General features: G+C 38.0%; 1 protein-coding gene across 4 annotated transcripts in view; it reads left to right on the forward strand.

Annotated features, from left to right (window-relative positions):
* MGLL (monoglyceride lipase) overlaps window positions 1-24,878 on the forward strand; it is a 167,730-nt gene that overhangs the window by 112,539 nt on the left and 30,313 nt on the right. For all 4 annotated transcript variants that reach the window (XM_074198425.1, XM_074198426.1, XM_074198424.1 and 1 more), the window contains exons 4-5: window positions 15,390-15,526; window positions 17,142-17,252. In XM_074198425.1, coding sequence (XP_074054526.1) covers window positions 15,390-15,526; window positions 17,142-17,252 — 248 coding nt within the window. The remainder of the gene's footprint in view (window positions 1-15,389; window positions 15,527-17,141; window positions 17,253-24,878) is intronic.

The raw sequence follows: 24,878 nt of genomic DNA on the forward strand, positions 1-24,878 counted from the left end.
CTAGAATCTGTGTATTTCTAAAGTACCCATCCTTGTGTTCTTTCCCTTCTCTGTTCTCTGAGGCAGATAATCCTTCAGCCACACACCTTCCCCTTCCCTCCTCTTCCTCTTTGTCAAACCAGCAGAGGAAGAATGCATTGGTGGGGTGGGATCTCCCTGTCATTGCTTTAACAGGAAAGAGGAAATGCTGAAACCACCCACATATAACAGGTGGCTTCCTTCTTCTAGTCCTAACAAATCTCAGGCCTAAGGGGTAGGACCAGGGTTTGAGTGATACTTAAATGAATACCTAAATTTAACAGCAGAAAGAACAGACTAGGAGAAAGACTGTCTCGGATCCGTTTTTTTCCTAATGTCTTTCCAGGTAAGCCTCCCCAGGGTTTCCTGGATTAAAAAGAAATAAGCATAGGGCAGAGCTCCAGGACTTTTTCAAAATCACCCAGGCATGCCCCACTGTGCCCTCTGAAGCATATGAGCCCAAGAAGAAGAACTTGAGGCTTTCCTAAGCTTTTGTTTTGTTTTGGGCTTCTCTGGAAAAGGATGTCAGCATAACTAAAGCTGAGTGCCCTAGATCAAGTTTTTCTGATTTGAATTTCTACTTCCTCTTCAGAGAAGCTTGTTTTAAAACTAATACTGACCAGGGCAGCTAGATGACACAGTGGATAGAGCACTGGCCCTGGAGTTGGGACCACCTGAGTTCAAATCTAGTCTCAGACACTTAAATGATTGCCTAGCTGTGGGACCTTGCATTGCCTTAAATTGCCTTAAATTAAAAAAAAATACTGATACTGTTCTTTACATTTTACAAAGCTCTTTTTATGTTAGCCACTCTGTAACCAGCACAAATGTTGCTATTCCTCATTTTACAGATGAGAAAGTTGAGGCATAAAGAAGTTATATAAACCTGCCCATGGTCATATTGCTAATCAGAATTAGAGCTGGTCTTCAAACCCAAGTCTCCTGACTATGAACCCTAACTTCTTGCCCTTTGCACCACAGTACTACGTGTTACTTCTAGGTTGTTGGCAAATAAGCTATTGCCAAAAGCAGGAAGAAAAATCTCTCAGCTAGGCTGGGGTCAAAAGGCTTTTGAAACATTTCAGTTTAACTCAGAGAAAATAAGTGAAATGATGAAACTGGAAAGCTTTTGGAAATGAAGAATCCTAAGGGTTGAGAACTGGAAGACATCAGAAATCATCCAGTCACCTCCTTCTCTTTTCAGAGAAGGGAACCTAGAAAGGTAAAATGTATGTTTTTAGGAACTTAGATTTAAGAGACCTGGGGGGACTTTTGATGTCATCTAGAGGAATCCATTTATGTTAGAGATGAGAAACATTGAAGCCAGTAAAGAGTTAAGTGAATTGCCCAAAGACACACAAAAATAATGACAAGTTTCAGATTCCAACTCAAATCATCTATTTTCTTTCTTTCTTTCTTTCTTTCTTTCTTTCTTTCTTTCTTTCTTTCTTTCTTTCTGGCAATAGGGTTAAGTGACTTACCCAAGGTCACACAGCTCGGTAATTATTAAGTGTCTATGGTCAAATTTGAACTCAGGTCTTCCTATCTCCAAGGCCAATGCCCTATCCACTAGCTGCCCCAAATTCTAATTTCAAATCCATTGCTTCATAGTCCATTGACTAATCAAGGAAAGTCAATTTTTACCAAACTCCTGTTAAATGTTGTTGTAATTTTATTATCAGTGCCTATTGTCAGAAGCTTACATTTTGGTAGGGGGAGGTCCTTTCAGTCTATAAACAAAATAAACATGAAGAAGAAATGTGGGACCAACAAGGAGTGTTTGTTTCATTTTTTTTCTAGAAGAAATTCTTGTGCTCAGTTTCTATGCTGTCACCACCTAATGAAGAAAATTTTGAAATTTTCATCTAAAAGAATGTTCAGTAGAGCACCGGCCCTGGAGTCAGGAGTACTTGAGTTCAAATCCAACCTCAGACACTTAGCTGTGTGGCCTTGGGCAAGGCACTTAACCCCATTGCCTTGCAAAAACTAAAACTAAACTAAACTAAACTAAAATATAAAAGAATGTTCAGAAAAGGTAGGCTCGGGACAGGCAGCTTTCAATCAGTTCAGTTCACCCTCTTGCAGAAACAGTTCCAAGTGAACTTTACCATTTGACCTATTCTTTCTAACTAGTACATTCATTCCAAATAAATAAGAGAAGTAAATAAGTAGTTACATGTCACCACATATCCTAAACAAATTCTACTTTTCGTATTTCAGTTGGGAAATATTTTTTCCTTACTCAAAACTCATTTTGCAAGCATCCCTGTCTTTTGTCTGTTTATCTTGTACTTCAGAGAAGGCAATTGTATTATTTTAAGAGATCCCTGGATCCTCAAGTTTTCTGCCCAATCACCTGAGCCCATGTTGCTTCATTGTCTCTTTCTGGCTCCGTTATGTTTTTACCCTTGGTCTCAGCTGAGCCTTTTGGCTGACTCCCTTCCAAGGAAGTGAATCTCTTCTGTATCCAAGCTCCTATTCAAATAACTCCCTTCTCCTAGAATTTTCCTTCTATTGATGTCCACAACAAACTCACATCATTCTCTCTTGCTTCCTAAGTAAAATTCAAACTACTTTGTATGGTCCTCAAAAGCCCTCCACAATGGAATGTCATTCCATCTTCCCAATTTTATTTCTCACTACTCCCTATCCCACACACATTCAATTCTTCAATTACTTTGAGCCCCAAACATTCCCCACAGTTTCCCGCATCTGTACATTTTTTTCTATTAGAAATTTAACAAGCAAGGGGGCTGCTAGGTAGTGCAGTAGATAGAGCTCCAGCCCTAGAGTCAGGAGGACCTGAGTTCAAATGTGACCTCAGACACCTAGCCATATGGCTTTGGGCAAGTCACTTAACCCCATTGCCTTATAAAAACCAAAAAAAGAAAAAAAAAAGAAACTTAACAAGCTGAATTCTCCTTCTCTACAACAGTCATCTGTTGTTGCTACTTTGGGGCTCTGGGTCTAAGCAAAAAGAACACACACATTTATTAAGTGCCTGCTATATACACCAGTACTTTTCCAATTATTTTACAAATATTACTGTATTTGATCCTCCTAAAAACCCTCAGAGATTGGAGCTATTAAGTTCTTCTTTTTATAGTTGAAGAAACTGAGGCAGAGATAGATTAAATGATTTTTAGTCACATAACTAATTAGTGTCTGAGGCTGAATTTGAACTCAGATCTTCTGATTCCAGGGTCAGGACTCTTATCTACTGGTTCAACTAATTATAAAACAAGTTTAGCCTTTTCAAAAGACAACTATTAAAATACTCAGAGCTATTATATTCTCCCCACTCTCACCCCAAATCTTCTTTTCTCCAGGCTAAGCATACTTTGTCCTTTTCATGGACATTTTATATGGCATGGTCTTCAGTCCCCTCATCCTGATTGCCTTAAGTGAACTCTAGAATGTCACTGTCTTTCATAAAAGGTGACCCCTAGAACTGACAAAAATGCCACGTGTGTGAGGTGGGGCATGTGGTTAGGTGGTACAGTGGATAGAGCACCAGCTCTGGAGTCAGGAGGATCTGAGTTCAAATCCAACCTCAAACATTTAATGATTGCCTGGCTATGACCCTAGGCAAGTCACCTAACCCCAATGCTTTGGGAAAACAAACAAACAAACAAAAAACCAATGCCACAAGGTGCTTCCTTCCTTCCTCTTGATACAGACTGAGTTTTCATGAGCTTTCTTGGAGATCATATCACTCCCTTGAGCTATATTGAGTCTTCCGTTCACTAAAAATCCCAGTTTCTTCCCTAGAAACAAATCAAGCCATTCCCTCCCTCATCCTGAACCTGTGAAGTTGATTATCCAAGTTGAAATCCAAGTATAGACTTTTATGTTTATCACTACTGTTCAGTTTTATCTTGTTCCATTTGGTCCAGGGCTCTAGCTTATCAAAATCTTGCATCCTGATGTTGCCATCCAGTGTGTTAACCATTCCCTCCTAACTTTGCATCATCTGCACATCCGTCTCCACACTCTTAGCACAGGGCGTTTTCTACTCTGCTGTACTATTTCCTATCTCCCTCCCTAAACAGCTCCAAGAGACTACTAAAGCCTTCAAAAGCATCCTCCTGAGAGAGGAGGAACAAAGCCTCCTAAGATATAAGGCCATCCCTCTAGCTTTATTTCATGCTACTCCTCATCATACATTTAAAGCTTCAGCCACTCTATCCAATCAACACTCCCTGAATTTCCCCATCTCTGCTAGCCCCTTTTATTTCTAACTATTAGAAACAATGATGGGGAAGTTGAGAAGGGAGAGATAATGTTATAGAAAAATCTGGTTTAGATATTTTCTTTTATTCCATTTTGGGTAATCATGGGTTATCCATGTTACAGAAAAATTAGGAAATATAGAAAGGAATCTAAGAGAACCTGAAAGAGACAGATTCCTATGTGATTCTTATCCACACAGCATTCACCAGTTTCATGTGAACAGATGAATCTCCCCCAACCCCCAGAGGAATGAACACTTCCCCTCTGGGCCTGAGTCCCAGTCAGTGTTGTTCTCCTGTTTTCTTAGCCCCTTATCCCTTTGCCCATAGATGCTGATTTTCCTTGCCAAAAATCTGAGGATAAAAGGTAGCTTCATTCAAACACATTTCAAAATGAAGCGATCGTAATGAAAGACTAACTCCAACCAAACTACTCCATCCTTGTCACTGGAAATGCAAAAACCCCAGAAAGAAGTGGTCTACTCAGGAATGCGAGGCAGAAACACAGGCACTCACTTCAGAATTAGATCTATGCCAGTGAAGGTGAAAGGTCCTGGCAAAGCAAACCAATGTGTTCATTAGTGGGCTCAGAAACAAGCCTTTCGAACAAAAGCAACAACTGAGAGCTGGTTGAATTCTACAAGCAGGTGGCCCTCAACTCTCCCCCAGAAGCAGTCAGATGGCACTTAATGAAAAGAAGAGCTTACATCCCAAGTGAGATTTGATGATTTGAAAAGCATTTTCCTTTAAAAGGGCCCTATAAGGTTGGTAGGGTATCAGTGTACCCATTTTACAGATGAGGAAACTGAGGGTCCGAAAACAAGAGTGGTTTGCCCAGAATCACAAAAGTAGGGAATAAGAATGTTTGGACTGTTGGAGCTACCTTTTTTTCCCCATGAAACAACATTGCTTCTCTCAGGAAGTTGAACTAAGCCTCCTCAGAGACTGCTTCTAGTTCCTTCAGAGGATAATTATACTACTATCAATCAATCAATAAATTTATTCCATTCCAGGCAATGAAGATACAAAGACAAAATGAAATCTCTGCCTTCAGGAAGCTACTTTCTAAAGAGGGAAATACAATACAATATGTAATAACATGTATACATATAAAGAGAGGCAAAATGAATATATACAAAATACAATAAATACAAAGTGACTTGGGGGAAGCCACTGATATCTGGGGTGGGAATCAAGAAATGTCTGAAGCAGGATGTGACCCTTAAGGGGAAATTTGAAGAGATTCTGAGAGGCAAAGATGTGGAAGGGGTGCATCTAGAAAGACAGACGATTCAAAAGCTCCAAGAGAGGAGATGGCATTATATGTACACAGGACAGCAATGATATCCAACAGTGTTAGTAGATTTTCTTTCTCTGCAATTTGAGTCTGAGATGGGTTCTTTCCTGGTTCCTATTTCTCTTCCTCTTCTTTAGCATTTCATCATTAGCTCCTATACTTTTTTTTTAAAAAATTGATTTAACACACATTTTTCTCCAGTTACATGCAAAAATCATTAACATTGACTAGCACCTGTGATTCAATGATCATCTCTAAGCTCATGGTTCTCTCAGATCTAATTATCTAACCCTAACTTCTCTCATGAACTCCAGACACAACTCCAGTTGCCTATTTGATATTTCAAACTGGATATCCTCTGTTATTTTCAATTGTTTTTCCAGGAAGGTTCAACTCCTCATGAGCCCATTTAGTGTTTTCTTGGTAAAGATACTAGAGTACTTTGCCTTTTATTTCTCCAATCGCTTTACAGATGAGGAAACTGAAGCGAAAAGGTAACTTGCCCAGGATGATCAACTACAAAAGTATCTGAGGTCAGACTTGAACTCAGGTCTTTCTGACTCCAGACACAGAACTTGATCCATCTTGTCATCCAGGATGTTCTGTAGATATCTTATATTCAACATATCCCACACAGGATTCATTATCTTTCTCCTCAAAACTTCCTTGCTTCCCAATTTCCCAATTATTGTAGAAGGCACCACTATGCTTCCAGTCACCCAAGCTTGAAACTCAGGTATCAGTCTTGACTTTACTTTCTTGACATCTCTCGTATAATGTCCTCTTGTCCAGGACTACCACCACCCTGGTGCAGCCCCCATTACCTCAAGATAACTGCAACCTGCTCATTGGTCTCCCTGCCTGAAATCTCTCCACACTCCAGTTCATCCTCCACTCAATTGAAAATAAATCTTTCTAAAACACAGACCTGACCAATAAGTCTCCCTATTCAATAAACTCCAGTGCCTTCCTCTCAAACCCAGGATCAAATATAAAATTTTCTGTTGGCATTCAAAACCTTTCCCAACCTGGCCCCTCCTGTTCTCTCTAGTGTATTTACAGTCTTATTCACCCACCCCATGCACTTTCTGATCTTGTGACATTGGACTTCTTGTTTCCTCACTTGAGACACCCATCTCCAGGCTCTGGGTATTTTGTCTGCCTGACCCCCAAGGCCTGGGATACTCTTCTTTCTTACTTCTCCCTTTTGGGGCAACTAGGTGACGCAGTGGATAGAGCACCAGCCCTGGAGTCAGGAGTACTTGAGTTCAGATCCGGCCTCAGACACTTAATAATTACCTAGCTGTGTGGCCTTGGGCAAGCCACTTAACCCCATTTGCCTTGCAAAAACCTTAAAAAAAAAAAGCCTACTTCTCCCTTTCCTTCCTTGACTTCTAGGGCTCCTTTCAAGTCCCAGAAAAAAATCCATCTTCTGTGAGAAGACTTTCCTGATCCCCCTGGATGTCTACTCTTTGTTAATCATCTTCAATTTAGCCTTGTTAACTCTATCCTGGTTTGTTCACACTTCAACTCAAAAACCTTTTCTACCCAGTGCTTACTTATTTAAGGAGACTAAAGGGGAAATAAACTAATAAAATAAAGGATAGGATGATTGGTAATTTGACTACTATAGATTGCTTTTCCTTTGAAAATTCTAAGAAAGGAATACTGAAAGAAGAACCTGAAAAAGAAAGAGATTATGTAGAGTTCAAGGAAAGTTTTCATGAAAGTTGTTGAGTCATTTCAATCATGTCCAACTATCAGTGACCTGATTTGGGGTTTGGCAAAGACACTAGATTGTCTTCCTCATTTTATAGATGAGGAAACTGAGGCAAACAAGGTCAAGTGTCTTTCCCAGATCACACAGCAAGTAAGTTTCTGAAGTTTTGAAGTCTTGACTCCAGGCAGGGGATTCTATCTGTGCCACCTAGCTGTTCCTTCTGAAAGTAGGAAATGGTAAAGAAAATGCTTTCGGAGATGTTGCTGAGGACTTCTGTAAACACCTTAATTATAAAAAAAAAACCCAGACATTTATTAAACACCTACTGTATACATAGTCTTTTTCTCCCCTCCCATATCTTCCTCCAGGGTCCCATTGTTGTGCGATAGATATGACTGTGACTGCTCAAAGGCAAAGCTAGTGGAGTATCAGCTGTGGTCAGTTCTACCCAGTTAGAAAAGTTTTGGGTCTCTCTGGAAATAGACAGTGTGGCTGTTATCTGTGGTTCAGCCTAGCTAAATTTAGAGAGGCTGCTTCCTAAATGGTTCCAAAGGGGATAATATATTTGGGGCCATAATACCTCTTGAAGACCATTTGCTCAGATGTAGAGAGAGTATTGCCTTCATTAGTGCAGGGAGTACACACATTGTTTAAATTATAGATTCTTAATTGTTGAAATTAGTGTGAGACTGCTTTGGTGGATACTGAGAGAAATCCAAAATTCAGAAGACACAAAGCACTTGCCTGTGTCTGATTGCCATTTGATTTCTTTCTTCTTTAATATCATTATTGCCTGTTTCCCCCCTCCCCAACCCCAATCTACTTGTGATGTAGTCTTGGCATTGGGAGACCTTGAGTTCAAGTCCCTTCTCAGTTACTTTCTTACTAAATGATCTGAAGTCATTAATTTCTTGTTTCTAGTACTCGGTTCCAGACTGGGAAATGAGATTTAGTCCCTTCAAACCCTTACCTTCTATGATACTAGGAGTACCTGCTAAAAACAGTGAAATTCTATGCCTCTGATTCTTCCAAAGACCCTACAGGGAATAGAAAATGAGCTCCCTTCCTTTTCTCTTCAGTTTATTAAATCTGCCACCACTGCATCATGTGTGATTCCCATTTTGCTGAAAGCCTCTTCTAACATAATTAATAAGTGTCCCTTAAGTGGGCTTTGTTTCAGAGCACTTATTATTTGGTCAATCGAGTTAATTGAGCAGTTGGTAAGGATGGAGAATTTCCCCCTTTAACCCCTACTTTAAATGTCAGTTTGGAATCTCTCATTTCTTTTTATGAATTTTTGTCTAAAATGGCTCAGAGATCAAATTGCATCCTATGATGCTACAGGGATCATGGCCTCATGACCTCGTGAAGACTTGTGAATAATTTCACTTTCAACTTGAGAGGTTGCTTCCTTATTTGTCCAGATTCTGTTCCCTCACTGTCTAACCTCAAAATTCTGGTGTTTTGGCAGTCCAGGACTCTCACTTGCATTTAAAACCCCCTTCAGAATTGGACGAGATTCCTCTCTCCTGTTTTATTTCTAGAATCTAGAGGTTTCTTGGGCCTCAAGTGAGTCCTAGTGAGCATATAGGATCCAATAATCTGAATGTAGCCTTCTTAAAGCCAGCTCTCACCAGTGAAATTTGAGACCCAAGTTCCAGTAAGTTCTGACCTCATCTGCTGTAGCTTTTCTTTCTCTAGTGGCCTTTCACCCTGAAGGAAAAATCTCTCTTTGAAATAAAGAAGAAAAGAAGGGGCCATTCAATGAAATGAATAAACCACCTTCTAAAGAGCTGATAATTCTGCCATTGATTTATTCTGGTATTGGATGTTTGAACAAAGTTCAAAGAGCAAAACCTTACAAAATATTAATGCACTTTTTATCTTTCCAAAGATCAAAAATATGAGTAAAATTTAAAGGGGTGAGAATTGAAATGGCCACCCAAGTAGGTAAAATAAATCTGATTTTCTAGGTACTTGACACTTGAAAAGAAAGAATTTGTGCTTGGAGGGGTATTCCTGGTCCCACAGAAAGAGATCTAATGGAATAAGAGATGGCAGAGAACTATTTGGAAATCTGAGAGTCTGACTGATGATAAAAAGAATTTGAGTTAGAATTAGAGGGAGAGAGGAGCAGATGGAATACTGCCAGAGAAGTATAAATATAGACCACCTGGCCAGATGGAAGGGATGGATGATTCTTCCATAACACAGTTGACAAAATAGGCACGGGGGAACATAAAGTAGTGATGGGAAGTTTCAACACTCTGGAAGTATCATTTGTTCAAAGCACAACATCTGGTACTTGCCTAGCTCACAATTTTTTTCCCAAAGAGAGTAGAAGCCACTGAAGCTGCATGGCATAGGAAAAAAGATCACTGGTTTTGGAATTTTAAAAAATACAATCTGTGTTAACATCTTGGCTCTTTGCCACCTTGTGAACATGACCGAGGCACTCTGTCTCTGATCTCACTTATCTCTCTTTTCTGTAATGAGGGGATAGCACTAAACCATTCTTATTCAGAGAATTGTCACTCTAGAATCTAAAGAAATGAAAGTAGCTACACAGAAATGTCAGAGGTTTAATTTTAAACAAATATGCAACTATGAGAAAGGGAGTATGTATATCCAAGTATAAGTATAATGCCAACACTAGCCTAAAAGAATGTCAGAAAGGTTAAAATCCATAATGAATTGAAGTTTTTTAATAACTCTAAAAACAATAAAAAGAAGTTGTTTTTTTTAAGCTGTGTTTGTAGCTAAAAGAATGATAAAGGCAAAGGACTTAGGGAAGGTATCACTAGCAGGTGACTGAAAGATCAACTACTCAGTTCCTATTTTACTTTTTAACTCCTTAGCAAGGAGAAAGGTTTTGAAACTAGTCATTTTGTTGATCAAACAAAGGAGAAAAATGATCAAGAGAAGATGGAAGATTGCAAGAGAGCACCAAGTATCAATCAATGAGCAAGCTTTTATTAAGCTCCTACTGTATTAGTCAACAGAAAATTTATTTCATGTTTCCTATGTACCAGACACTATGCCATTTGCTGGAGATTAAAGGAAATTCAAAAACATGTCCCTTGATCTGGAGAAACTCACATTCTAATTAGAGAGAGAACTTGATATATATATATATGTAACTATACATATATATATAGTAAAAGTGAGAGGTAATGCCAGAAGAAAAAAAAAGACCTAGAAGAGTTTGTGGAAATTGGGAGGGTGACTCCTGGAAAATCCTCTTACAGAAAGTAAGATTTTAAGATGAGTCTTCAGAAGTCAGCAAAGCCAAAAGGTGAAGGTAATAAGAGAAAGTTTGTTCAAAGGCATGGAGATAGGAGAGGCTATATGAGAGTACATGGGGACATGAATGCGGGTAGTGACTGTGTGAGTGGAGTGAAAAAGAGATATTGTGAAGGTAGAAATGACAAGATTTGTCTAGGATCTCAGTTTTCTGATCTGTAAAGTGAAGGGGTTAGACCTGATGCCTCTGAGGTTCCTTCCAGGTCTAGATCTATAATGTTATGACCATTGAGCTGGATGGGGTCTCAGAGTTCATCTAGTCTCCCTCTTCCTTAATTTAAAGATAAAGAAATTAAACCCCAGAGACGATGAATTACTTGACCAGTATCACTGGTAATTAATAACAGAAACAAGATATGAACATGAAACAGAGGACTCCAAGTTCACTAGTCTTTTCAACCACACCGTACTGCAGAAGTTTCTTTTCTGAGGCTTCTTTGCTTCTTATACTGGTTAATTGAAACATCCAGCACCAGAGAATGTTCAGGGAAATGAGCTATAATGATAATATCATCCTTGATTTTCCTCTGTCTTTAGAGTTTTCCCTTTCTCTTCATCCCCATCCATCTTTTCTTGGAGAATCATCCTGTTAGGACTTTTCTTACTCAAGGGATTCATCAATAAGAACACACAAAGACATGGGAGCCACTCTGACCCCTACATTCTTTTCATTCTGATTATCAAATCTTAATGCTGTGAGTTACAACTTGGTGTCAAATGAAACTCAATTGATGATTTAAGGAAGGAGGAAGGTGGTGTTTCATTCTGAAGCAGATCATTGTTTATTCCTGTGCTTTCATTCATTTATTGAATCCATCAATCAAGAAATATTTATTGAGGACCTACTCTGTATTTGATACTTCCCTCAAAGCTTATGTGGTTCTATTTTCATTAAATATGTATTAAATCTCCAAAATGGTACCACCAATTGTCATATCATCAGACTGCCAAAATTATAAAACCATATGATGAGTGTAAATTAGTCTCAGTGTGAAATGTCTAGTTGAATTCATCAAGAATTCCACTTGAGGCATGAGGTAGTTTCAGGTGAAAAGTAGCAAAGTGAGAAGTGAAACACGGGAGCTAGATTTTTACTTACACCATTCTTTTGGAAAACAGATTCCCATAGTCAAAAATGTATTTTTCATTCGGCGCCTCTAATCTATTACTGCTCTATCAGGAAGTAGATAACATGTTCCATTTTGAATCAGAGTTGGTCGTCTTACTGTTTAGCATTCTTGAGTCTTCAAAAATTGTCTTTATAATGCTATTGTATAAATTGTTTTCTTTTATTCTGGATCAGTTAATGTAAGAGATGCTACGTGGTGCATAGCTTTGATATTATTTCATTGTCTGCTTTTAAGTACTTTTGCTTTACTTGACTATGAAATTTTATTGCAAGGGTTTTGTTTTTATTTTTAATAAAGGTTGGAAGGTTAGAGAGAGGCATAGAATATTAATCTCCTTACTACCAATTCCCAAAAAAAGGCAGACAAAAAGAAGGAAGGAATCACAATGACAGCTTTGCAAATTACCATATTGAGTTAATCGTGTTCTTAAAAAGAAAAGCAAACTCTCTATACTATTCAGTTTCATATGTAATCTTCTTATGCTCTACAACATATATAGAAATGCTTATTTAAATTGGTATTTGTTAAGTTCAGAATAAAAATAAATAAGATTTTTCAAAAAAAGTTACTTGTGGGCAGCTAGGTGGTGCAGTGGATAGAGCACCAGCCCTGGAGTCAGGAGTACCTGAGTTCAAATCTGACCTCAGACACTTAATAATTACCTAGCTGTGTGGCCTTGAGCAAGTTACTTAATCCCATTCCCTTGCAAAAACCCAAAAAACCAAAAAAGTTATTTGTTGGTAGGTACTCAAACTTAGAGGCTGGCCAAGAGAGTGGGACCAACAAAATTGGTCTAAGACCTGTGAAAGAGCTAAACTGTAATCATTTAAAACAAGATACAGTGGATAAAGCCTTGGAGTCAGGAGTAACTGGGTTCAAATCCGGTCTCAGACACTTAATAATGACCTAGCTGTGTGGCCTTGGGCAAGCCACTTAACCCCATTTGCCTTGCAAAAAATAAAAAACAAGATACAGAAGGTTTCCTATGTAGAACTAATAATAGCTTTAATGGAAACAGCACTGGGTCTGGGGTTAAAAACCTGGATTCAAATCATGCTTAGTCACTTACTGACCATGTGCTCTCAGGCAAATTAATAATTCTACCTTTTAGTCTCTTTACTTCTAAAATTAGTTTATTTGATTATATAATATCTAAGATTCTGTCTGGTTTTTAGTCCTATGATCCTGGATTCTGTCTCTATTGTGATCTATTAAACTTGTGACTTTGGGCAAATCACTTCTCTCAGGGCCTCAGTTTGCTCATCTGTAAAATGATGAAGTTGGACTAAATTATCTGTGAGACCTCTACTAGTTCTTAACATTTATAGATTTAGTATACATGATTTAAAAAAAGTGACTTGGTTATTGTAGCAACTACAAGGGAATGAGGATGTTTCCTCTCCCACCTCCTAAAACAAAGCACAGATGCTTAGCCTAGTTTGTATCATGGACCTATCTAGCAATCTGGTGAGCATTGTTTTTGAAGGCGTAAAATAAAATACATAGTATTACAGTGGAATTGGAATATATTGAAATATTGGAAGGGGGCGGGGGAGAGAGAGAGAGAGAGAGAGAGAGAGAGAGAGGGAGGGAGGGAGAGAGGGAGAGAGGGAGAGAGGGAGAGAGGGAGGGCGAATATTAATATAGATGCCACATTGAGAACCCCTGGGCTAGAAATATCTTTTAACCCTTCATGTGGCTTATTTATTTTTCTGCAAAAAAGAATGATAAAAGTGATTCCTCCCTCCAGGGGTGTCAAATAGCTTAGTTAATAACCATCTATGATCTCTGAATGATTTTGAAGAAAGGGATGATTTTTTTTTCCAGATGTTGCTCCTGTTCACCAAAACCTCTCTCCATTCGCATATTTTAGTTTTTGAACCATCCTATCAACTGACTTTCTCCAGTGGCACCGGGAGGCAGGCTCTGCCTCATTGTTTCTATAGCAACTAATGTACTTCAAAGGGGGGGGAGAGTAGAGGGAAAAGAAGGAGATGACAAAGAGGAAAAGAAACAGCATAAATATGTGACGTTAAAAAAAAAAGAAACCTCTGAGTAGGACCCAAGGTGACCTAGTTTTATGCCCACTTCTTTGAGAAGACTTCTCTTGAACTTAACTTGCCTTTTTTAAAAAAAATGCATATTTTTTAGCATTATCTAAAGCTGCCCAATGAGCAAGCAGAATTGACGCCTCTCCTGGAAAGAGGTTAATGTCCTAACAGAAGGTTGAAAATAAGGAAAGGGAAAAACCCAAGGTAATTCTAAGCATTATTATCACCATCATCATCATCATCATCAGTTTCCTATTTCAAAAAAGGCATCACCCCACCACATGTTTCATGACTGGCCGTGTTTGGATAATTGAACCCTTATGGGACAACCCCTCTGGCACTGAGCCTTCATGAGTTGATTCCCAATTCTTATTCTTATCTTCAAATCATATATCCTCCATCTATTACTTAGTCATTTCTCAAAGCCTTTGCAGCTTGATAGAACCTGTCTGAGTTTGTGTTTCTTTGGTAGAACTTTTCAGGTAATCTGGGGTCATTGACATGCCACAACACAGTTAAAAAAATTGGTACTTTGATATTTAATAATAATAATAATAATAAAATAATAATAATATATTGTGCTGTACTTGGGATCTCATTGGAATAGAGAGCTCTTAGGCAGGTTCTCCTTCTACCAATTCAAACTGATAATTTCTCTACAATTTCTAGTCTTAGGAAGTTACCCAGGACCCTGAGGATCTACTGGGGCAGTAGGTGTTAGAGGTGGAGTTTGAACCCAGGTCTTCCTAACAACAAGGTCAAAACTTTGTTATGCTATGTTAATAATAACCACAATAATAACCAAAATCACACTCTGATGTTTCACTTTGGTATAAAGCTAATCTTAGGCTGCTGGAGGTTATGCCATTCTGGAAAGGCATTGAATGTAAGACTGATAATAAACTTAATGCTTGTCTCCTGAAGACCAGACTGGCTAAAGCTCAGAGAGAAACATTATCAAGTCATCCACAGAGTGATGAAATCTTTAGTCACAACTCTCCAAGATCCATGTCTTTAAAAGGCAGCATAAGACTGCTAAAAGAGCATTGCAGGGACATCAGCTCTAGAGTCAGGAGGACCTGAGTCCAAATCCAGCCTCAGAGACTTGCTAGCTGTATGGTCCTGGGCATGTCACTTAAAGTCTATCTGCCTCCATTTCCTCAAATGTAAAATGAGCATTATAAAAGTATCTACCTCTTAAGGTTGTTGTGCAGATTAAATGAGATTATATTTGTAAAGTATCTGACACATAGTTAGGCAATTAATAAATGTTAGCTTGCTTGCTTGCTTTCTTCCCTAAATCTAAGATCCTTATAACCACTTCCTAGGGCCTAGAGGGTTTTTCACGTATGCTAGTGGAAGCCACATCACAGAATCATAAATTCTTAATGTATTAAGATAAGCATGCTTTGTTCACCATTATCCATTTTTCTCTTTACAGTATACCAGCATGCAGAAAATAAAATTATTTCCAAGAAACCTCTTTTCTTTTTCTCTTTGGTTATTATTCAACTGATATTATTCAATGAGGAAACCATCTGAGAACTAAATTCCAACCACAGTAAACATAAAGGCTGCTATGTTTCCCACAGTTTCATGGGATTCAGTTGTGTTCTATTTTATTCCTTTTTCTTTTAGTTGGCCATGGACAGAGTGAAGGGGAGAGGATGATTGTATCCGATTTCCATGTTTTCGTCAGGGATGTGTTACAGCATGTGGATCTCATGCAAAAAGATCACCCTGGTCTTCCCATCTTCCTTCTGGGGCATTCCATGGTAAGCAGACCTGGAGATGATGATGAGAATAATAAAGGATGGATAGATGGATGGATAGATTAGAATAGAGCCCTTTAGGGTTCCCAAAGTGCTTTATAACTGTTATTTCACAATTTATAATAGTTACCCTTTTCTTCAGTAGATCATAGAGATTAAGGGAAGATCAGGGATTAAAAGTGTTGAACTTGCAACCAGAGAACCTGCGTCCAAATCCTTTGTAACTAGGAGAAAGGCAATTAACCTCCCTAAATTCCAATTTCCTCATTTATAAAAAAAAAAAAAAGATGGCCTCTATGACTCTTCTCATAGCATCTAGACTCCAGTAGCCTTGTATGGGGAAATGAAAAATGGATGAGAGAAGGGAGTAGAAAAGGGGGTGGAGGGGCTTTGCCTCCTTGCCCAAAATTCTCTCCTCCTGATTTGTTCAGCTCTCTTTGTATCCTGAGTAGTTTGTGTTCCCAGAGAGTTTAAAGCTTGTCAACCAGTGCCAGATTCACAGCCCAGGAAACCAGAGTCCTGGTTATGGAAGGAGGAGAGGATTTTAATGTCTGGTTTATTTAGCTTGAGTGCAGAAACTACAGACAAGGTTGCCAGCAAATATTCATTGAGGTGATAGGATTTGGTTGTTTGGGTATAATCAGATCATTTAAAAAAATTGGTTTTGGTTCCACCAGGGCTCTCAAGTAGTAACCAGATAACACTTTCTGATCACTACAGATCAGAAAGGAAAAGCATCTTGATTATAAAAGGAGGATTAAATGTGGTGATTGTTTTAAATCTGGCCATTGTGGAGTTGCCCAGGACAAATGGAAACTAGAAATAAAGGAACCATTTGTAGGAACTCTTCAGATTTGATCCAAGGAGACCTTTGGACCAGTGGAAAACCTTTGACATGTTAGAAATGTACATTTTACCCATTAAAATCCTGTGCCAATTCCCAAGTGCTTGCCCCTTGGAATCCTCTTTCCATTTCATCAGACAAACTGGGCATTGGTCCTTCGGTAGCAGGAAAATTACCAAGTGTTTTCCTTGGGAACTAAGCTTCTGTGATCTTTACCAAGAGAGGCGATGTAAGCACCACCCTTTTCTGATCTAATTACTAAAAATCTCATACCACCCTGACTGGGTCCGTGCCAGCTTTGGGCTAGAAATGAAGTGTAAATGTGTTATTGTTTAACTTGCAGCCCACAAGCAAGAACTTTATTTATATCCCTCTTGAAGTGTTTGCTCGTGGAAAACCCAGAGGAAAAAACATTTGTAATAAAATAATTGTACTCCTAGTTTATTCAACATTCCACAGCTTCCAGTCCAAGGTAATGCCCTTCCTTCAGTATTCTTGGCAAACACCAGAATTTAGGTTAAAGGTTCATGAAGGTCTCCCTGTGAAATATCGTTGCCTATGGGGTGACTAGGTGGCACAGTGAATGGAGCACTGGCCCTGGAGTCAGGAGTACCTGGGTTCAAATCCGACCTCAGACACTTAATAATTACTTAGCTGTGTGGCCTTGGGCAAGCCACTTAACCCCATTGCCTTGAAAAAAAATCTAAAAAAGAAAACAAATATCGTTGCCTAAAACTGATGAGCAGCTCATCTCTTTTTAACTTCTCATTGCAGGGAGGAGCTATTGCCATCATAACAGCATCTGAGAGACCAAATTATTTCTCTGGCATGGTGTTGATTTCACCTTTGGTGGTCGCCAGCCCAGAATCAGCAACAACTTTCAAGGTAAAAGAGCATTTGGTTCAATAAAATGTTACTTTATTGCAGGTTCATGGAGTAATCAAAATATCTTTATATTTTATATATACTTTGATATTTTAGATATTTTATATACTTTGACAATTACTTCTACTGTGATCCTGGAATGTATAAGGCTAAATAAGTTTTTCAAAGACTAAAGAAATTTTATTTTCTGATAGCTATCTCTTTTTAAAAAAAGTACTATACAAGATTTATTAATTTTACTATTAATAGATAAATTCCCATCAAACCACTTAATAACAAGTTAAATGCAAACACCAAGCTTTTTTTTTTTTTAGGAAGAAGGAAGTAAATACATTTCTATTATGTATCAGGCATTGTATTTAGTATTTTTACAAATTTTTTTATCTCATTTTATTCTCACATCAAACCCTGGAAGATATTCTATGGCAGACAGAATTTCAGTGACTTGTCCAGGGTCACATAACTGGTAAGTTATCTGAAGTCCTACTGGAACTCAGATCTTTCCTGACTCCAGACTCAGCATTCTCCCCATTATATCACCTAGCCACCTCAATTTAGCAAGTATGGTAAGAGTCAAGTGAGTCATAGTGGATAAACAGCTGCTGACCTCAGGGACTGGAACAACTGGCTTCAAGACATGCCTCTGACACTAGTTATGTGACCATGGAGAAATCACTACTTAACTGTCCAACACCCAAAAACTTGGGAAATGCTTTATCTTTGTTTTATGTGCTGAAGCAGTTGCCAATTTATATTGATAAAAGTTTTCTCACCAAGAGAATTACAGGTCTAGTCCTATAAACATATACTTTATATCTACATAGTCATATACATGTGCTAAGGATGAAGAAGTAAAAGATTTCTTTTTTTTTTTGTTAAATATTTTATTTATTTATTTTTCCAGCTACATGCAGTGGTAGTTTTCAATAGTCATTTTTTGCAAGGTTTTGAGTTTTACATTTTTCTCCCTGCCTTCCCATTCCCCTCCCCCCTTACAGAAAGTAATCTAAGTTATACAACTATGCTAAACATAGATCCATAGTATTCATCTTATGAAAGAAGAATCAAATCCAAATGGAAAAGTAATAGAGAGAGAAAAGAAGACATAATACATATGACAACTTTTAAAAATTGAAGACAGTAAACTTTTTATTTAAGGCTATTTAAACTCCATAGTTCCTTTTCTGCTTATAGATGGCATTTTCCATCACAAGTCTTTTAGAATTGTCTTTGAGGGGGTGGCTAGGTGGCACAGTGGATAGAGCACCAGCCCTGGAGTCAGAAGTACCTGAGTTCAAATCCGACCTCAGACAATGATTACCTAGCTGTGTGGCCCTGGGCAAGTCACTTAACCCCATTTGCCTTGCCAAAAAAAAAAACTAAAAAAAAAAGTCTTTGATTACTGAACTGTAGAAGTGAACAAGTTCATTGCAGTTGATTATCACCCAATTTGTTGCTAGTATTTATAATGTTCTTCTGGTTCTGCTCGGAAGTGAGGAATTTCTACAAAGAACTCAGTGAGACATTCCAAATTAAATCAATCTGAATTGTGATACTCCTAACTTCAATACAAGTAGGAAACCATGAAGATGTCAAGAAAAAAGTGAGAATGTATGATGGGGGGGGGAGAATTAGAATAATGAAAATCATATAGATTATATTTGAAGCATCATTTTCTTTATGTTATGAACACTTTGTGAACCCAGTTTAGGTTATCTGACCATTTCCCACCCCCACTGGCTTTTCAACTTTTTTTATATGTGTATACTTTTATATAAATAAATAAAATATTTTATAACATCAAAGGATAAAAAAGATGCAATAGAAGGCAATAAATAGAAATAATAGAAACAGATCCATAAAGATCCACGGGACAAACTGTAGATTACAGATAATGAGAGGTTATCAAAGATATTAAAGATAATCAAGCTTCTGCCCAATATCACAGTCTCAGATTTGCTTGTTGGAGTGATAAAAATGACTCCAGGGTGAACAAAACTTAAGAAAGTATCTCTACTGGACCAGATGTCCAATGTGGAGAAGATCTGAGTTGGAGAGGATACAATTTTGAGAGTATCAAGGAACTGATATGTTAGGAGAAGATAATGAAAGGTATAAAAAATTTTCATTCCTTGTTAATACCCCAAAAAACATAATAGAGAAAATATCAACAACTATTAACCAATATACCAACAGAAATCATTAAAAGAGTTTATTCTAAAAACAATTTATTTTGACTATCCACAAAGGAAATCCCCAATGGATAAAGGCTATCTATTGTCCAGGTGTGGGAGATATAATCCACCGGTATTCTGAAGAAGGCACACCATGAGAAATTTCATTCAGTAATTATATATAACCTTATCTGAGAATCCAGTGCAGACTTCTGGTCTGCGAGAATCTTTCAATGGATAGAGCAAAACAAGACTTCTTGTAATCTTGAGGGGAGAGGAATCATGGGAGGCACAGAAATGAGGAGTGTGACCATATCAAGAAGTTGGGGAGATTAATCTATGAAATTGTTCACAGTGATAGGTAAATTCCCAGAGGAACCATGGAAAACAGCAAGTTCCTCAAGAGTATGATAAGAAAGGTTAAAAAAAACCCCATAGATAGTGGATAATCAAAAATGACACCAACAGGTTGGACAAATCTTTTGTTGCTTTACCTAAAAGCAGAAAGAGTTTGACTAGTTTTTTTCAGATTAGCAGATCCAAATCTAACCACACATTAGGTTGATAAATATTTATTAAGTATGTACTGTGTGCTAAACCTTGGAGATATAAAGACAAAAGACAATCCCTAGTCTCAAAAAGCTCACAGTCTAATGAGGGAGACAACCTTTAAACAACTATGTATAAAGAAGCTATATAAAGGATAAATCGGAGGTGATTAACAGAGGAATTCATTAGAATTAATAAAAATTGGAATGCTATTATTTGTTGGAACACTGGAATAGATGTGCAATGAGTCAGACCCAGAGCTGAATAAGGAGGAAAGCACATTGGCTTGCCTTTGGGAAGTGACAAAGTTTCTATCATGACCCCAAGCTTCCCATGGAAAAAAGATCCATCTTGGAAATACCATCATTTTATTACTTCTAGCACATGGTGGCACAATATGCTGCAACAACAAAGAATCTAAAATGATGATTGAATAGATGGCAGCATAGAAGGAGGTTCATGGGACCTGTGAGGAGATATATCATATAACCAATGAAGAATATCAAAGATGAAGATGACTAAAGGATGTCAACAGCAAGACATATGATAGAAACAAAAGTTAGAATGGTCTTGTGGCCAAGGCAAAGGATGATTAATGCACAGCCATTATTTGCCTGGCATCCTCACAATGTCAGAAAAAAGCAAGGAAGGTCTCTAGCACATTGGGGAGGCCCCCCCCATGACAAACTTAGGGGAGGACACTGCCAAGAGACACATGCAAAACTGGCATGTGTGAATGACTATATATATATATATATATATATATATATATATATATAAATATATATATACCATTGGAGGGAACTCCTAAACTGATATAATAAGCAATCTTTTTGAGTATTTCAATTTAGCTGAAGAGCCATATGTCTAGGGAGATGCCATTCAAAATACCTGCAGCAAACATAACTGGTTTGAGCAAATTCCCTGCAGAAGGCAACATATCTGGACCCATAAATTGGAACTATGGAATGTTATTATGGAATTCTGTTGCAATCATGAAAGGGCATATGAGAACTCCAAAGGGAATAATAAGCCCAAAGTTGGGGTGGGCAGGACCTCAAAGCAGGTATTAGCTGTCACTGGTCACTTTGCAGAGATGACACAAGAGGTCTTCTTTCCTTTGAGTATAGCAATGGATTCATGACCTTCTCCCTCCAGTGATATAAATTGCAACACTTGCCTGCTCATGTGCACCCTGAGAATTCATGGTTGAGACATTTTAGAAAATGTGTTAACACTTTCAAAATACCAAGAATTGCCCCCAATGCCCCAGGACCCATGCAGTGGGATCTGATTGTACATGAAAGAAGGTTATAATAAGGTCATAATACTTGCAGTCATCAGCAAGGCCCAAAGGCAAATCTTCCTTATATTGAATTCTGTGCTCAAGTAATTAGTGTTCGAATGAGACCCTGGCATATAAAGCATCAATTATATGCTGTAAAATTATGATTTTTTCCAGTCCAAGTGAAAGGGGCTAGAAGAAAAAAAAATGGACATGGTCCAAATTATCTGACACTTTTATTAAAGAACAAAAAAAAAGTCTTGTTATCTGAAAAACTATTTCCTTTCAATTTTGTACCATTTTAAAAGAACCACTAATTGTATTTTATAATAGTACTATGTGAAAAATGTTGATTCATTGAGCATTGATGAGACTTGTATGACCTAGGGCAAGTCCTTTCCCCTCTCTTGTTCTCAGCTTCCTATATAGAAAATGAGAGAAAATGACTAGATACGATCAGAGGTCCCTCCCTGCTCTGATCTGCTATGGCTCCATCATGTCCTTTCTCAGTTGCCTAAGGATGCTTTTGTCTTTCATAGTTATAATGTAATTTGAAGATACTGTAGTGTAGAGGATGGAGTACTTGAAGTACTCTTAAAGTCAAGGAGATCTGGGTTCAGGTCCTTCTTCAGATGTTTCTCAGTGATATGATCCTTGACAAGGTACTAAAGCTAAGACTTGGTTTCTTCCCCTGTAAAATGGAAGTAAATATAACATTTACCTCATAGGGTTTTTCTAAGAATAAAATGAGATAATGTTTGTAAAATTCTTTCCATACATTAAAAAACCTTGCACTTAACCTCCCATGTCTAGGCAACCAGAAGACTTTTTTTTTAAGGTTTTTGCAAGGCAAATGGGGTTAAGCGGCTCACCCAAGGCCACACAGCTAGGTAATTATTAAGTGTTTTGATACTGGATTTGAACCCAGGTACTCCTGACTCCAGGGCCCGTGCTTTATCCACCTAGCCGCCCCACAGAAGACTCTTAAGATAAAAAGGAATTGGGGCGGCTAGGTGGCGCAGTGGATAGAGCATGGCCCTGGAGTCAGGAGTATTTGAGTTCAAATCTGGCCTCAGACACTTAATAATTACCTAGTTGTGTGACCTTGGGCGAGCCACTTAACCCCATCACCTTGCAAAAAAACCTAAGGAAATAAAAAGATCCAAAGGAATTGCTCTCATCAGAGGAGCTTCCTGTACTGATGAAATTATATGAATGTCCCATGAATATGATATGAACAAACCGTTTTATAGTGTTTTTATCAAAATGAAAATTTTTATATACCCAAAGAAAATCCAAAAGGTTCAGAAAATGTCATTTTTCTTACCCTAAAAATCAAGTTTCTTGTAAGTACTATTCATTTCTTAAATGTCAATGTTTACCCAAATTAACTACCCATTCAGAATCCTTCAACGGAAGCACTTGCCTACCAAATAAAGCCCAGAATCCTTAGCTAGGAATTGAGGGCCTTTCATGATCTGGCCCCATTCTACCTTTCTAGTTTTATTTTCAACAGCTGTATTTTGCAGACCATTTTATAAGAATAGGGTAGATTCAAAACTACTTGATCCCATTTTAGACTTGATACCTTAACTAGGTCAATCAATTGATCCTTAGCCTAAGAGCAAAAATATCCTTCAAACAAGAAACATATTTTGTATAATCCAAGGAAATTTGACCAACCCCCGGGAGTTACATATAAATTGAAATAAATTAAAAAACTAGTTGGAACTAGATTCATTCAAAATAAGCATGGTGTTCAATCAAACCCATTGAGAAAAAACTGCTTGGAGCTGGGGAGGGAGAACCCTTAGGAGAAGGCTGGTCCAGAAAATTGTGAACTCCCCATGAGTTTTCTCACCAGATGTTCACATCAGCTAACAGTAGTGTCTGCATCAAGATCCAGGAAAGAGGGGTGCAGATATTCACATACAGAGCATCCCATAAATGGGAGTCAATGCTTCTAGTAATTCAGAGCTGTGAGTTACCCTTTACCATATTTGCTAGCTTTCCTCTGTCCTTTTTGGGAAGTTGTTAGAGTTTTGAACAGATGTTTTTAACTCACTGTTCTTATTGGACTTCCTTAATAAATACTCCTCTCTAAAAACTACTTAAATATGGTTTAATAAATTGATTTTCAACTGATAATTTTGAGAGGGGTCACCCTGGTGAGGTCTCAAGCCAATGACATTAGAGAATCACCCCGATTCCTTGGGGGGTACCCTCAGAATACTAAAGGGGAAATAATGGTAAAGTTGTGAGGACCTGTAGTCAGTGGGAATGGTAGTTGGTAAAAGGATCCTCAGGGATTATATTGGCTACTAACTCTAGCCAAATTGGTCAATAGCCTTTCCTTGCTTTCTTGGCTTTGTGTCTTTGCTCCCCATTCAGTACCTCCTACTGGAGTTAGATCCCCTTACTTGTTATCTTAGTCTTTCAAAGTTTCCTCATATTTAAATGTGAAGCCTTTCCAATGTAATTAATTTCTCCCTCCTCACCATTCTCATAGTAGAGCTTTGGGCTTGGAAGGCTGAGAGCTGATTCATTTCCTGCCTCAGCTACTTAATAGTTGTGTGACTCTGACCAAGTCATTTAATCCTGTTTGCCTCAGTTTCCTCATCTGTGAAATGATCTAAAGAAGGAAATGACAAAACACTCGGAATATTTGCCAAGAAAATTCCAAATGGGCTCATGAAGTCAGATAGAATCAAGCAACAACAATAAAAAACAATTTTTTGCCCACCCACCTTCCAGTTCCACCTAGCAAACATAGGCTGAATAATAACTCAATCCCTTTTATATACATCTATGTTTAGTATAGAAGATCAATTTAGTTATGCAGCTCTGAGAAGACCACATTTCAGGGGTGGCTAGGTGGTGCAGTAAATAGAGCACCGGCCTTGGAGTCAGGAGTACCTGGGTTCAAATCCGGTCTCAGACACTTAATAATTACCTAGCCGTGTGGCCTTGGGCAAGCCACTAAACCCCATTCATTGCCTTGAAAAATCTAAAAAAAAAAAAAAAAAAGACCACATTTCATTACTTCTTGTAAAAGCTTAAGATTGATTTATGGATTGTCTAGATTTTTAAAAATTATAGAGAAAATATTAATAACAGACAAAATTTAAAACTTTGTCATGTATATATTTGGCTGGTTGTTAAACATTTACCAACACACCCTGAGTCTGCTTCTTTCTCTCCAAGTCTTTAAGAAAAAGAGAAATACAGAATTGGGAAGGTCCTCATGGAATCCAATTTCTTTTTTTTTTTTTTTAAGGTTTTTGCAAGGCAAATGGGGTTAAGTGGCTTGCCCAAGGCCACACGGCTAGGTAATTATTAAGTGTCTGAGACCGGATTTGAACCCAGGTACTCCTGACTCCAGGGCCGGTGCTTTATCCACTGTGCCACTTAGCCACCCAGAACCCAATTTCTTACCTGATTCATGAATCCCTTCCACAAATCCCCAAAATGTCAACAACAGAGAAGCCCTCATCTTCCAAGGAAGTCCATTTCATTATAAAAAAAATATTAATATTGACCTGTCTCATAGTGATTTCTACTCATCGTCTTTATCTCCAGTCTCTGAAATTTTCAGTATTTTCTTCTAAATATCTGCAG

Source organism: Macrotis lagotis, chromosome 8 (genome assembly GCF_037893015.1).
Source record: "Macrotis lagotis isolate mMagLag1 chromosome 8, bilby.v1.9.chrom.fasta, whole genome shotgun sequence".
NCBI lineage: Eukaryota > Metazoa > Chordata > Mammalia > Peramelemorphia > Peramelidae > Macrotis > Macrotis lagotis.